At 68.0% G+C, this 11,981-nt stretch overlaps 8 protein-coding genes across 8 annotated transcripts in view, besides 5 other annotated features; 7 read left to right on the forward strand and 1 right to left on the reverse strand.

Annotated features, from left to right (window-relative positions):
- The window catches only part of Tco025E_03982 (putative monoglyceride lipase), a gene marked incomplete at both ends in the record, with an annotated part of 1,467 nt that extends 1,160 nt beyond the window's left edge, over nt 1-307 (forward strand). The window contains one exon of the mRNA XM_029370898.1: nt 1-307. This exon is cut by the window's left edge and continues 1,160 nt beyond it. Within this exon, the coding sequence (XP_029228999.1) occupies nt 1-307 (307 nt within the window).
- Nucleotides 308-602: 295 nt separating this feature from the next.
- Nucleotides 603-636: a sequence feature (G-rich).
- A 184-nt stretch (nt 637-820) lies between these two features.
- Nucleotides 821-1,918, forward strand: Tco025E_03983 (leucine richcontaining 34; the record flags this gene model as incomplete). Its single annotated transcript, XM_029370899.1, has 1 exon — nt 821-1,918. One exon carries the CDS (start codon nt 821-823, stop codon nt 1,916-1,918), a length of 1,098 nt encoding a protein of 365 aa, XP_029229000.1.
- Nucleotides 1,919-2,209: 291 nt separating this feature from the next.
- On the forward strand, nt 2,210-3,718 carry Tco025E_03984 (putative protein kinase A regulatory subunit; the record flags this gene model as incomplete). Its single annotated transcript, XM_029370900.1, has 1 exon — nt 2,210-3,718. One exon carries the CDS (start codon nt 2,210-2,212, stop codon nt 3,716-3,718), a length of 1,509 nt encoding a protein of 502 aa, XP_029229001.1.
- A 267-nt stretch (nt 3,719-3,985) lies between these two features.
- Nucleotides 3,986-4,741, reverse strand: Tco025E_03985 (uncharacterized protein; the record flags this gene model as incomplete). The annotated part of the gene is made up of 1 exon (XM_029370901.1): nt 3,986-4,741. The coding sequence occupies one exon, from the start codon at nt 4,739-4,741 to the stop codon at nt 3,986-3,988; it is 756 nt and encodes a 251-aa protein (XP_029229002.1).
- Nucleotides 4,742-4,806: 65 nt separating this feature from the next.
- Nucleotides 4,807-5,481, forward strand: Tco025E_03986 (uncharacterized protein; the record flags this gene model as incomplete). The annotated part of the gene is made up of 1 exon (XM_029370902.1): nt 4,807-5,481. The coding sequence occupies one exon, from the start codon at nt 4,807-4,809 to the stop codon at nt 5,479-5,481; it is 675 nt and encodes a 224-aa protein (XP_029229003.1).
- Nucleotides 5,482-5,512: 31 nt separating this feature from the next.
- Nucleotides 5,513-5,555: a microsatellite.
- Nucleotides 5,556-5,605: a microsatellite.
- Nucleotides 5,606-5,623: 18 nt separating this feature from the next.
- Nucleotides 5,624-5,659: a microsatellite.
- Nucleotides 5,660-5,685: 26 nt separating this feature from the next.
- Nucleotides 5,686-6,036, forward strand: Tco025E_03987 (uncharacterized protein; the record flags this gene model as incomplete). The annotated part of the gene is made up of 1 exon (XM_029370903.1): nt 5,686-6,036. The coding sequence occupies one exon, from the start codon at nt 5,686-5,688 to the stop codon at nt 6,034-6,036; it is 351 nt and encodes a 116-aa protein (XP_029229004.1).
- Nucleotides 6,037-6,121: 85 nt separating this feature from the next.
- Nucleotides 6,122-6,180: a microsatellite.
- Nucleotides 6,181-6,277: 97 nt separating this feature from the next.
- On the forward strand, nt 6,278-6,760 carry Tco025E_03988 (endoribonuclease L-PSP (pb5); the record flags this gene model as incomplete). The annotated part of the gene is made up of 1 exon (XM_029370904.1): nt 6,278-6,760. The coding sequence occupies one exon, from the start codon at nt 6,278-6,280 to the stop codon at nt 6,758-6,760; it is 483 nt and encodes a 160-aa protein (XP_029229005.1).
- A 548-nt stretch (nt 6,761-7,308) lies between these two features.
- Tco025E_03989 (ATP-binding cassette protein subfamily C, member 1) lies at nt 7,309-11,970 on the forward strand (the record flags this gene model as incomplete). Its single annotated transcript, XM_029370905.1, has 1 exon — nt 7,309-11,970. The coding sequence occupies one exon, from the start codon at nt 7,309-7,311 to the stop codon at nt 11,968-11,970; it is 4,662 nt and encodes a 1,553-aa protein (XP_029229006.1).
- Between the last annotated feature and the right edge of the window lie 11 nt (nt 11,971-11,981).

The following is an 11,981-nucleotide window of genomic DNA, read 5'->3' on the forward strand; positions in this document are numbered from 1 at the left end:
CTTGTGCGTCCGGACTTTGCGGACCGATGGCGCGGCTTCTTGGCGAACCCCAAAGTCTTCTACGAGTACACGTACCATTGCAACGCGCAGCTACCCCCGCTTGGAGAGGCGCTTTTCAAGGCGTGCTGCCACGCCGACGTTGCTGCCAAGTCGCCTCTCGCGGCGGTGCTGCCGGGGGGGTTGTCGCGGGCAATCCCGCTGGTGGTGGTGTACGGCAGCCACACTTGGCTCAACGCCGAGTGCGGGTTTACGATGGTGGACAGGATGGCTGCGGGCGGGCATCGGGCGAGGGCGGACACGGTCATGAACGCCGGGCATCAGGTCTTCACCGACAACGTCGATGCGTTTGATGAGAAAATGTTGCAGCTGATACGTGACGTGTTGCGTGCGGAGGAGCCTCCCGCCCACCGTGGCGCCCGCCGCAGTGGCCCTGCGCTGCCCCGCGTGAGTGGAGGTTCTGGGCCGCAGGAACACGCGGGGGGTGCCGTGGAGGACGAGGGGTGCAGCGCGGCAGGGCGCCGTGGGGTGTGATGTGCGCGTGCGGCCGTGCCGCCGTTCACCGCCAACGTGCGTTCCGCCTCTTGTTTGTTTGCTTTTTTTCAGTGAGTGCGAGTGTGCGCGTGGGTGTGGGTGTGGTTCCTCCTTCTTTGCTGCCGCAGCTGCGTGCCAACTAGCGGGGGGGGGGCCTAATTTCTTCCTGCCCGTTGTGTGGTTTTTTGCGCCGGGCAGGGAAGCGTCGGCGGCGTTGCCGTGCGCTGCTTAATTCCACGCTTTAGAGGGACCGAAAGGAGGTGGCGGGGCCCCGTCGTTGTTTGGCGTCATGTGGGGGGAGCTGTACGCGGGCGCGTGTGCCGACTCCGGCGTGGCGCCGCGAAAGGAACTCCTCGCGCTGGAGGGCGGCGCGGTGCATTTGTGCGGCAACACGTTTGACCGCTTCAGCCAACGCGTCACGGACGACGAGGTGGTGGCGCTCGCGGCGACGTGCGCACGACTGCCGCTCGTGTCGGAGCTGCACCTCGGCCACAACAAGTTGACCTCGCGCGGGGCCGCGGCGCTTGCGGACGCCATGCGGAGCGGCTTCCGCAGCCTGCAGTTCCTGGACCTGTCGCACAACGCCATCGGCGCGGAGGGGGCCAGCGCCATCGCCGCCGCCGCCGCCACGCACGCGACGCTCGGTACGCTGCTGCTGCGCGGCAACCCCATCGGCGGCGGCGGCGGCCCGCCCATGGAGGGGCTGCTGCGGGGCGGCGGCGGCCTCGCGACGCTGGACCTGGAGAACACGGAGCAGGAGATGAGGTCGCTGGTGCACGTCGCGCGGGGGTTGGCGGGGAACTCGACGCTGACGGCCCTCAACTTGGGGCGGCCGCTCATGAGCAACCCGGACGACGTCGCGTACGCGGTGCGCCACCTCGCGCTCGCGCTGGCGGGGAACAAGACGCTGCAAAGTTTGGGCCTGGGCCACTTCAACCTCACCGACGAGGACCTCAGCCTGCTCCTCTTGCCCCTCGGCAACTCGGCGGTCGGCCGCCTCTCGCTGAGGGGCAACAAACTCTCCCAGGACTCGGGCGCGACGCTGGCGAAGCTGCTGACGCTGCGGCCGGACTTCCTCTCCTTGGACGTGACCGCCAACCGGCTGCGAGACGTGGGCGCCGCGGCAATTGCGGCGGCCGTCGCGCAGCACCCCGGCCTGCGTGCGCTCCACATCGGCAGCAACACTATTGGCGGGCGCGGCATCTCCGCCATTGCGAAGGCCGTGGAGACGAACACCTCCCTCGCGTCGCTGCGTCTCTGGGGAAACGACTTCTCCGACGCGTCGGTGGCCGAGCTGTACGCTCTCCGCGCGAAGATCGAGTGTCTACCGGAGAAGGACTTTGGCTTTTATGTCGTGGATGGCTGCCCGATGCTGGCGCGTGAATGAGGCCGCGGTTGCTGCCACAGCCACAGTGTACATAGCACAGTCGCCCTCGCGCCAGCGGCGGCGGTGCCCATGGCGACTGTTTCTTCTTTTGTGCCGCTATTGCCCCTGCACCCTTCCCTGTGCCTGTGCTGCGGCTCCTTTTGCTCGCTTCCCCCACCTCTCTCTATCTCTGTGTGTCTGTGTGTGGGTCCTCTGCATCTTCCTCTCCTTTTCGTGGGTGTCATTCGGTAGGTCTCAGCCGAAGCGGCGCGGAGGTGCCTCCGTCTCTCTCTCTGGCGTCGTGTGCGGGTGATGTTTGTTCCCGACCAGAACCAGCTCCACGCGCTGTACATGTTCCGCTGCGGGGAGCTGCGGGTGGGGAAGCCGAATAGGGAGATGCTCGTCCTGCTGGCGGAGGACGACCGGGCGTGTCTGTCGCGTTTGCGGGCCGAGGCGCGTGCGCGGGGCGTGTCCATCGACGAACTGCGGACGATCGAGGACGACGCGGCGGAGTCGCGGCAGAGGCGGGAGGCGACGGTGCCGCTCGCCATGCGCCGCGTGTTGCGCCTCGCCCCTGTCGTCGGCGCCGTGGACGCGCGGGTGCACGTGGGGGCACGTGGGGCGCTGGCGATTGTGGACGTGGCGCGCGAGCTGCCTTTGCTGGAGGTCCTCGACCTCTCCAACCTCACCGCGCTCTTCCTCGCCGACCCCTACCAGCGCGGGGGCGTCGCGGGGAACGACGTCGTCGAGGCGGTGTGCCGCATGGCGGCCACGCACCCCTCGCTCCGCGTCGTCGATGTGAGGGGGCAACCCGTCGGCACCGTCGCCGCCCACCACTTCCTGGAGCTCCTGCGGCGCAACCGGCGCATCCACGAGGTGCACTTCGATCGCGACGCCGTCGACCACCGGCTGGTGGCGTGCATTGAGCGGGAGATGCGGCACAACGCCGCGGTGCCGCGGGCCCCGCCGGTGCTGCCCCGCGCCCCACCCGACAGCATCAAGCGGCTTCCCATCTATGACAGGAAGACCGTGCAGGAGCAGCAGCTGCTCCGGCGGCTCGTAGAAGCCGAGGCCGGCTTGGGCGACGTCATGTCCTCGGCCGAGGTGAGCGAGGCGGTGCTGTACGCCCGCACCATGTCGACAACGGAGGTCGTCACGCGTTCTAGCGGTCTGCGCGGGGACGGGGTGCATCTATTCCTTCTGAAGTCCGGCGCTTTGCGCGCGAAAGCCGGCCCGCGCGGGTTTGCGCTAAGGCGTGGCGACTACTTTGGAGAAACGTACGACGATGTGTTATTTCCGCAGGGCCTGTTGGAGGAGGCGGAGCGGGGGGTTGTGTACTGCATGCCGCTCGAGCACTGCCGCCCCCTCTGCGGGGCCTGGGCGGCGCGGGTTGAGGCGCATTACCCGCTGCTGCGCAGTAGCGCGTTGCTGCAGGCCTTGGACGTCTGGACGCGGCTTCGGCTGTGCTGCTGTGCCACCCGGCGCGTGTTTCCCCGGGGTGAGGTGGTGATCGCCCCGGGCGACCCGTTTAAAGGCCTCTTTCTCGTGACGTCTGGTGTCTTTGGGGTGCGCGGCCCCGCCGCGAGGGCCGCCGTGGCGCAGGAATTCACAGTTGGCGACGTCTTTGGCGAGGAGGCATTTGTGGCGCGTCGCCAGTGCAGTTCGGTGGCAATCGTCACGGGGAATGCGGCGGAGACGAGCAGTTGCCTGGTCGTCGAGGGGTGCGCCGCGCGCGTGCTGCGAAGCCACTTGCTGCCCGTGCTGACCACTCTCGCCGCCGCGTACTCGCAACACGAAGATCTGCTGCCCGTCCGGAAGTGAGTGCCCCGCACCATTAGCGTCGGTGGAGGCCGCGCGCACGCACAGCGCGAGCGACGCCTCTTGGGGGGCGAGGCGAGGGGGCGCCGCCCTTGACCGTTGCCCGTGCTTTTGGGGGCGACGCGCCGCGGTGCGCTCCCTCTCTCTTTGCCTTTCTGTGTGCCCCATCCCCGCGCCTCTGCCTGTTTCTCCCGCGCTGATGTTGTGTGTAAGCGACCCTGAAGTTTCTCCCCGCTCCCGTCGGGCTCCCCCGCGCGCCGTGGATGGGGGTCACGTGCCGCGAAGGGCGCGGGCGACGGGGCCCGGTTTGGCCGCGCGTCTGTTGGGCGGCTCTGCAAGGAGGCGTAGGCCGCAGGGGCTGGCGATGCCTTGGCGCAGCACCAGGCGGTGCTCGAGTCGCAGTGGCCCACGGGCGCGGCGGCGTGGCTGAGCGGCTGCGCGGTCGCGCGCCTTCTCTCTTGCATGTACTTCGCCGCAAGACGGGCGCGGAGTGACGCGGGAGCATCGCGGCGGGTGTAGGCGGAGCGGTCGCGGTTGCGGCGGGTGAGCAACCGGCCGCAGGCGCTCCCTGGGGAACCTGGCAAGGGACAACGCGCGCAGCTTCAGAGAGCCGCCGACCGCTCCGCGGCGATGGCGCGGCGCATGCTGCGGCGCGATGCACGACCGCAGGCACCGCAGCGAAGTGGACGCCCTGAAGGGGGCTCCCTCGCGCGGGTGCATCCGCGCCTGACCTTCCTCCGGTGCGGGGGCGCTGTGGTGCTTGGCTGCCTTGCCGTTGCATGCGGCTCTGCCCTCGCGGCGGCCCGCCGGGGGAGTGCCGGCGAGCGGTGTAGCGAGCGGCACGCCAAGACACGGCGAGTGGGGGGTGACACGACGCCGTGCGAGAGAGCCGCCCCCTCTCTCCCTCGCCCTCCACTGCGGTCTACGGCGTGCATGCAGCTCTGTGTGTGGTTGACTTGTCTCTCTTTCTTTTGTGGGCGGTGTCCGCCTCGCTTGTTGCTCGACTGCCGCAACTGCCGCCCCCATCTTTCTTTCCTCCCCGCCCTTCGTGTGTCTCGCCTTGCGTCTGCGCTCGGGGAGGGGCCGCGCGGATGGCGTGTGCTGAAGTGGTGCTCCTGCGCGACTCCTGCAGCGCGGTGCAGGTGCTCCTCGAGGTGCACCGAAACGAAAGGAATAGGGAAGTGCGGAACTCTCTCGCCGGCCACGTGCTGCGGGCCCTCGCCGCGGAGGCGACGTTTTCCATCAGGCACGGAGCGCGGGACTTTCCCCCTTTATTGCTTTTCTGCGTCGACGGCGTCTGCTACGTTGCCCTCCCCCCGCCTGGTCGCTTCTTCATTGACTTTTGCTTGGCGTGGGGCCGCCACGCGCACTACGGGCAGGCGCGGCAGTACGCGGCGTGCTGCAGAATGGCGATGCTGCAGACCGTGGGCGGCGGCTGGGCCTCGCTGCGCCGCGCAGACAAGGCCCTGGCGTGCGCCGTCATGCTGTACGCGACGGCGGCACGCATCCACGACGCCGCCACGCAGCGGAAGTGCCGCGTGTTCGTTGGGTGGGCGCACCTCTGGAACGGCGATGTGCGGCGGGCGCTTGACATTTTCGAGCAGCAGCGGCGGGAGGCGGAGGTGGAGGGCGACGCCGTGCAGGAGCGCCGCTGCATCTCTGCCATCCACCACGCCCGCCACAACCCGTCGGTTGTTGTCGCCGGTGGCGCGAGGGGTCGCGGCGGGTTTCACCTCTCCGAGTGTTGGGCCGAACTCTTCGCGTGACGCCGGGGGCGAACGAGATATGCACTTGCGCGTGTGTCTGTGTGTGTGCCTGTGCGTGTGTGTGTGTTTGTGTGGCGGTGCTTGACCGCGGCGGCGGCGGCTGCTAGGCGTGCGTTTGCGTGCGGGTTGAAACGTCCGTTGTCCTCCCCTCCCGCCCTCCTCTCCCTCCCGCACGCCCCAACGAGGGGAAGAAAAAAAAGCCACATGGCCGGCCGCAGTGTGACACCCGAGCAGGAGCTGCGGATCGTGCAGACCATCTTGACGCTCCGCTCCCTCGGCGACGCGGCGTCCAGTGAGCGACTGCGCCGCAAGGTGCGTCGCTGCCTGCAGGAGTCCACAGACGACGACACGGCCATCGCCACGGCCGACCAGTTGCTGCGCCGCTACACGAAGGTGGTGAGGAAGCTCGACGGCTCGTACGAGCGGGAGCGGGGGCTGAGGCGGCGGCGCAGTGAGCTGGAGACGCGGCGGGCGTCGCGGTTTGTCGACGATGAGGCGGAGAGCGACGAGGACGAGGGCGAGGACGAGCTGAAGGGGGGCGAGCGGCCGCTCTGAGGCGGGGGGGAGGGGCGCCGTGGAGCAGGCGGAGAGCCCGAAGTAAACCAAGCGGGGCGGGAAAACTGCGGCCGGTGGGCCCGTGCGTTGTGTCTGTTGGCTGTTGGCTGCGGTGGCGCTTTTGTTGTTGCTCTCGCTGTCGCTTGCGGTGCCTCACACGCCCCGCCCCCTCCACGCGCCTTTCCCCTCACGCCGTCTCTGCCTAGGCTCCAGTGCGTCATCCACACAAGTTGCCGTGCAAATGCCTGGCGTCGCTGCTGGGCGTGTTGCCGCGAGGCTCCAGAGGCTGGGCGTCACGCTCCCGACCGCTGCGGCGCCAAAAACGAATTACGCGCCATACGTCTGCAGCGGGGCGCTGCTGCACATCTCCGGCCAGCTCCCGAGGAACGACGAGGGGGCGTTCATGACTGGCCAGTTGGGCGCTTCGCTGACGGTGGCGGAAGGGCAAGCGGCGGCCCGAGCGTGTGCGGTTCAGGTCGTGAGCCAAATGCAGGCGGCCCTGGGCGACCTGGACCGCGTGCGCCGTGTCGTGAAGCTCAACGTGTTTGTGAACTCCGCGCCAACCTTCACGGAGCAGCCGTACGTTGCCGATGGCGCCTCAGACTTTATCCTCAGTGTGTTCGGGGAGGAGGTTGGTCGGCATGCCCGGTGCGCTGTGGGGGCGGCACAGCTGCCGTTTGGAGTTGCCGTCGAGGTGGACGCGTTGGTGGAGGTGGCAAATTAGGGCGGCCGGCTCTTGGCGCAAGCGCCGCCCAAGCCAATCCGTGCATGCATGCGTGGGCCTAACTACCTGTGCGAAGTGGACGCCGTGGAAGTGGCCGGGGGCGAGACCGCTGCGGCGCCGGCATGCCCCCATGCAGCACGTATTGCCCCCGTGTGTGCACTGCGCATGGTGGAGGCCTGCTCCTTTTTTTAGTTCCTTCCCGTGTGCTGCGGTGCCGTGGCGTTGCGGAAGTAGTGGGGGCGGCAGGAAAGAAACGTGGCCGGGAGGCGCCACCTCCATCCCCACTCTCCTTTTATTTGCATTTGGTGCCCTGCCTTTTCTTCTTTGAGCCCCACTCGCCATTGGCGCTGAAGTTTGTGCGTCGTGTCTGTTTCCGCTCCGCGGTGCACGTGCGCCCCTTCCCCTCGTTTTCGCCGCTGGCGTCGTGTGGGCCACGGCTGTTGCCCTCCTCCCCCTTCTGTGGCCGCGGGGGAAGAAAGAAGGGTGCCGTGCAGGCACGCATAGCGAGATAGAAGTACGCGGCGACGCGGGAGGCGAAGCCGCGCGGCATGTTGTGCGAAGATGCGCGGGTTGTGGACGGAGGCGCGGCGACGGTCCGCGACGAGTTGTCGTCCACCTCCTCGTCGTCCACCTCCTCGTCGGCGGTGCGTGTGAGCCACAGCGCACTGGCGACCCGCAAGCGGGCGTACGACAGGGGCTACGGCGGCATGGCCCGCCGCCTGCGCGAGATGTGGGGGCCGGAGGAGCCATACGCCCCCACGGCGGAGAGCGCAGCCACGTGGCCGCAGCGCCTGTGCTACGCCTGGATCTCGGGGTACATCCAGCTCGCCGCAAGGGAGCGGCTGCGGGTGGAGGACTTGCCGCCGCCACCCCGCGCCGACCGCGCGCACGAGTGCGGGCTGAAGCTTTCGGCGGTGACGCAGCGCAGCCTGCGACGGCGGCACGGCTGGAGCGTTCTCCTTGGCGCGACGGTGACAAGCCGCCGCGATCGCCGCAGCCGGGGGACGCTGCGGTGGGTGGGCGTGCCGCAGTCCGGCGGCTACCACGACGTCGTGGCGGCCGTCACGTGGGCGACGCCCCCGTCGCATCGGGTCGCCGAGTGCGGCGCGGAGTACTCGCCCTTCTTCCGCGGCCTCGTCCACGGCGAGACGCTCTTCGCGCCGGAGGCCACCGACAACTCCACGCTGGAGGAGCCTCGCAGCCTCGAGTTTGTCGCGGCGGACGACGCTGCCGCTGACGCTGACGCGGCGCTCGCGGCCTCCGTCCCGGAGCCCAGGCGGGTCTCTGTGGTGCGCGACCTCCTCGCGGCGCTGCCCGGCGCCGTCCTTTGGCAATTTCCCGGCAAAGTCATTGGCGACGTCTGCACCCTCACCCTCCCCGTCCTCCTGCGACACTACGTCGTGTACCTCGCGGGCGACTCTCCCAGCTGGTCCTCCGGGCTGCTGCTCGTCGTGGCGCTCTTCCTCGTGCAGGCCGCACAGAGCGTGGCGCTCCACGCGTTCTACTACATAAGCATCAACGGCGGCCAGTGCTTCCGCAGCGCCCTGACGGCAGTGATATTTGAGAAGTGCTTCGTCATCTCGTCGGGGTCGCTCGCGGCCCCAGAGATGAGTACCGGGAGGATTATTAATATGGTGAGCACCGACGTTGAACGGGCCAACGACTTCCTGCAGTACTGCATGTACCTCTGGAGCTCCCCGACGGTGTTCACCGTCTCCATCGTTCTCTTGTACCGACTCGTCGGCTGGAGCGCACTGGTCGCCGTCGCCGCGCTCAGCGCAACGCTGCCGCTGAACGCACTTGTGATGCGGCGCATGATGCGGCTGCGCAGACGTCTTGCGGCCACGACAGACGCCCGTGTGAAGGCGACCAACGAGTTCTTCTCTGGCGTGCGCGTGGCGAAGTTCATGACGTGGGAGCCCCGCTTCATCGCCGACATCGAGGCAAAGCGCGACACCGAGCTGCGGTACCTCCGGGGGGTGCAGTGGTGCCGCGTCGTCGTGTCCTTCCTCAACAACGCCACCCCGCCCGCCATGATTGCCATTGTGCTCCTCCTGTACCACTTCCTCGGGCACGAGCTCACGCCGGAAATCGTCTTTCCCACCATCTCGCTCCTCGCCATCATCCGCATGCCTTTTATGATGATTCCCACGACGTTTAACTACGGGGTGCAGTTCATCGTCTCCATGGCCCGCATCTCCGCCTTCCTCGAGTGCCAGAACTCCCCGCACGGCGTTCTGGACATCCGCACCTACAACACCGCGCGGCGGGCGAGCGGCGGGCCGTGGTGCGAGCTGGCCGCCCTCTTTGAGAGTAGTGACATCACGGCGCTTGTGCCTGTGAGGCTCCCGCGTGCGCCTCGCGTAGTTCTCTCCCTCGCCACTCGCCTCATGCGGCGCTTTTGCTGCTGCGAGGCCTGCCGCCCGGGCAGGAAGCGGCCCTCGCCGACGCAAGTGCAGCAGCCGTCCGGCGGCTCCGCCACGCCAACCGCGACGGGGCGAAACGACTCCAATGAGGCGGGGACTGCCGCGGCAGACGTGTTGGCCGAGGATCGCTTTGAGTTGGTCCCGAAGGACATCTTGAGGGGCGTCTCCATCGAGGTCCCAAAGGGCAAACTCACTGTTATCATTGGACCCACCGGAAGCGGTAAATCGACGCTCCTGGCGGCGCTGCTGGGCGAGTACGAGGTGAGGCGGGGTCGTGTGTGGGCCACGCGAAGCGTCGCGTACGTGCCGCAGCAGCCATGGATCATGAACGCGACGCTGCGCGAGAATATACTCTTCTTCGCCCCGGAGGACCCGAGGAGACTGCGGGAGGCGGTGCGTGTGTGCCAGCTGGAGCCCGACCTGGGGCTGCTGGCGGGCGGGCTGGAGACGGAGATTGGGGAGAAGGGCATCAACCTGAGCGGGGGGCAGAGGGCGCGGGTGAGTCTCGCGCGTGCGGTGTACGCCGACCGCGAGTTGTACCTCTTGGACGACCCGCTCTCCGCGCTGGACGCCCACGTCGGCGAGCGGGTCGTGAGGGATGTCCTGCTGGGCCAGCTGGCGCGCAAGACCCGCGTGTTGGTGACGCACCAACTGCACCTGCTGCCGCGGGCGGACGCCGTTGTGGTGGTGGGCGCCGGCGCCGTGCGGTTTGCCGGCAGTCGCGAGGACTTCATGGGCTCCGCGGTGTACGCGGAGGTTATTGCCGCCGACGCGAGGCAGCACCAACAGGAGGGGGCAGAGAAGGCGGAGGAGATGGGCGATGTCTTGGGTGGCCCCCCCGCGGCGGAGAGTAGTGCGCCGCTCGAGGCGGCGTCGCCCGGCGGCACCAGCGCGACGATGATGACTGTGGAGGAGAAGGCCGTCGGGTCCGTGTTGTGGTCGACGTACGTGGCGTATTTTCGTGCATGCGGTGGCGTCTCCGTGGTGCTGACGGTGCTGCTCCTCTTCCTCCTCACCGAGGCGCTGTCCTTGTCCTCCAACGTGTGGCTCTCGATGTGGTCGACGCAGCGCTTCGGTCTGTCCCCGGAAACGTACCTTCGGGTGTACATCGCCCTTGTGGTTTGCGGGACCGTCACGACGCCGCTGCGTTTCAGCGTCGCGTACGGCGCGATGAGGCGGGGCTCACGTAACCTGCACCGTCTCATCCTTCGATCCGTCTCCACCGGCACGATGCAGTTCTTTGACACCACCCCGCTTGGCCGCATCGTCAACCGCTTCTCCCGCGACATTGACCGCCTTGACGACCAGCTGCAGATGACGTTCATTTTCTTCCTGCAGGTTCTCTACGGCATCCTATCCTCGCTTGCCGTGGCCGTCGAGTCGCAGCCATACGTCCTTGTGGCTCTGATTCCCAGCGTGTTCCTGTACCACAGGCTGGTCCTCTTCTACAAAGTCACCAACCGAGAGATTCGTCGCGTCGGCGGCGTTGTGAAGGCGCCGATGGTGTCGCTTCTGGGGGAGGTGCTCGTCGGGTCCGCCACGATCAGCGCCTACGGGGCTGCGGCGTCCATTATGAAGGAGTCCCTGCGACGGATCGACCGCGTGTACGCCTCCTCCTTCCTGGAGAACGCGACGAACCGCTGGTTGGGGGTCCGAGTCGATTTTTTGGGGAACGTCATCGTCGTCGCCATCGCCCTTCTCGGTGTCGTCGGGACAATGATGCGCTTCGGCACGCACGACATTGGCCTTGTGTCGCTCAGCCTCACCATGGCCCTGGCCTCCACGTCGCAGCTGAATTGGCTCGTGCGGATGGTTGGCAGCATGGAGGCGGACATGAACAGCGTGGAGCGCGTCCTGTACTACGCCCACAACATAGACCGTGAGGAGATGCCCGAGATTGACGGGCTGGTTGACGAGCTGCGGGAGAAGAAGGCCGAGGACGGCGGTGCCACGGCGACCGTGTTGGTGGAGGCCGGCGGCGGGGCACGGCAGCCGGAGACGACGGCGGGGTGGCTGGAGTTCCGCGAGGTGGACATGCGGTACCGTGCGGGGCTGCCACTCGTGCTGGACAAGGTCAGCTTCCGCATTGAGCCGCGGCAGAAGGTGGGGATTGTGGGCCGCACCGGCAGCGGCAAGTCGACGCTGCTGCTCACGCTCATGCGGATGGTGGACATCTGCGGCGGCGACATCGTCGTGTCGGGGCGGCCGATCCGCGCGTACGGGTTGCGGGAGTTGCGGCAGCAGTTCTCGATGATTCCGCAGGACCCGGTGCTGTTCGACGGCACGGTGCGGTCGAACGTCGACCCCTTCCTCGAGTCGACGGCGGCGGAGGTGTGGGGCGCGCTGGAGCTGGTGGGGATGCGGGAGCGCGTGGCGGCGGAGGGCGGCGGCATCCACAGCCGCGTGCGGGAGGGCGGTTCGAACTACAGCGTGGGGCAGCGGCAGCTGCTGTGCCTCGCGCGGGCGCTGCTGCGGCGGGGCAGCGGCTTCATTTTGATGGACGAGGCCACGGCGAACATCGACCACGCCCTCGACCGGCAGATCCAGCACACGGTGATGACGGCCTTCAGCTCACGCACCGTCATCACCATCGCCCACCGCCTGCACACCGTGGCGGCGTACGACAAAATCATCGTCATGGACCACGGCGTCGTCGCGGAGTCGGGCTCCCCGCGCGAACTTGTGTCGGACCCGTCGTCCAAGTTTTCGGGGCTTGTGGCGGCGCTGGGGAAGCAGGAGGCCGCGGCGTTCATGGCGAGTGTGGGGGTTGAGACGGCCCCGTAACGGCTGGCGGG

The sequence above is a fragment of the Trypanosoma conorhini genome (genome assembly GCF_003719485.1).
Source record: "Trypanosoma conorhini strain 025E chromosome Unknown Tco_14.4_contig_00193, whole genome shotgun sequence".
Lineage (NCBI taxonomy): Eukaryota > Euglenozoa > Kinetoplastea > Trypanosomatida > Trypanosomatidae > Trypanosoma > Trypanosoma conorhini.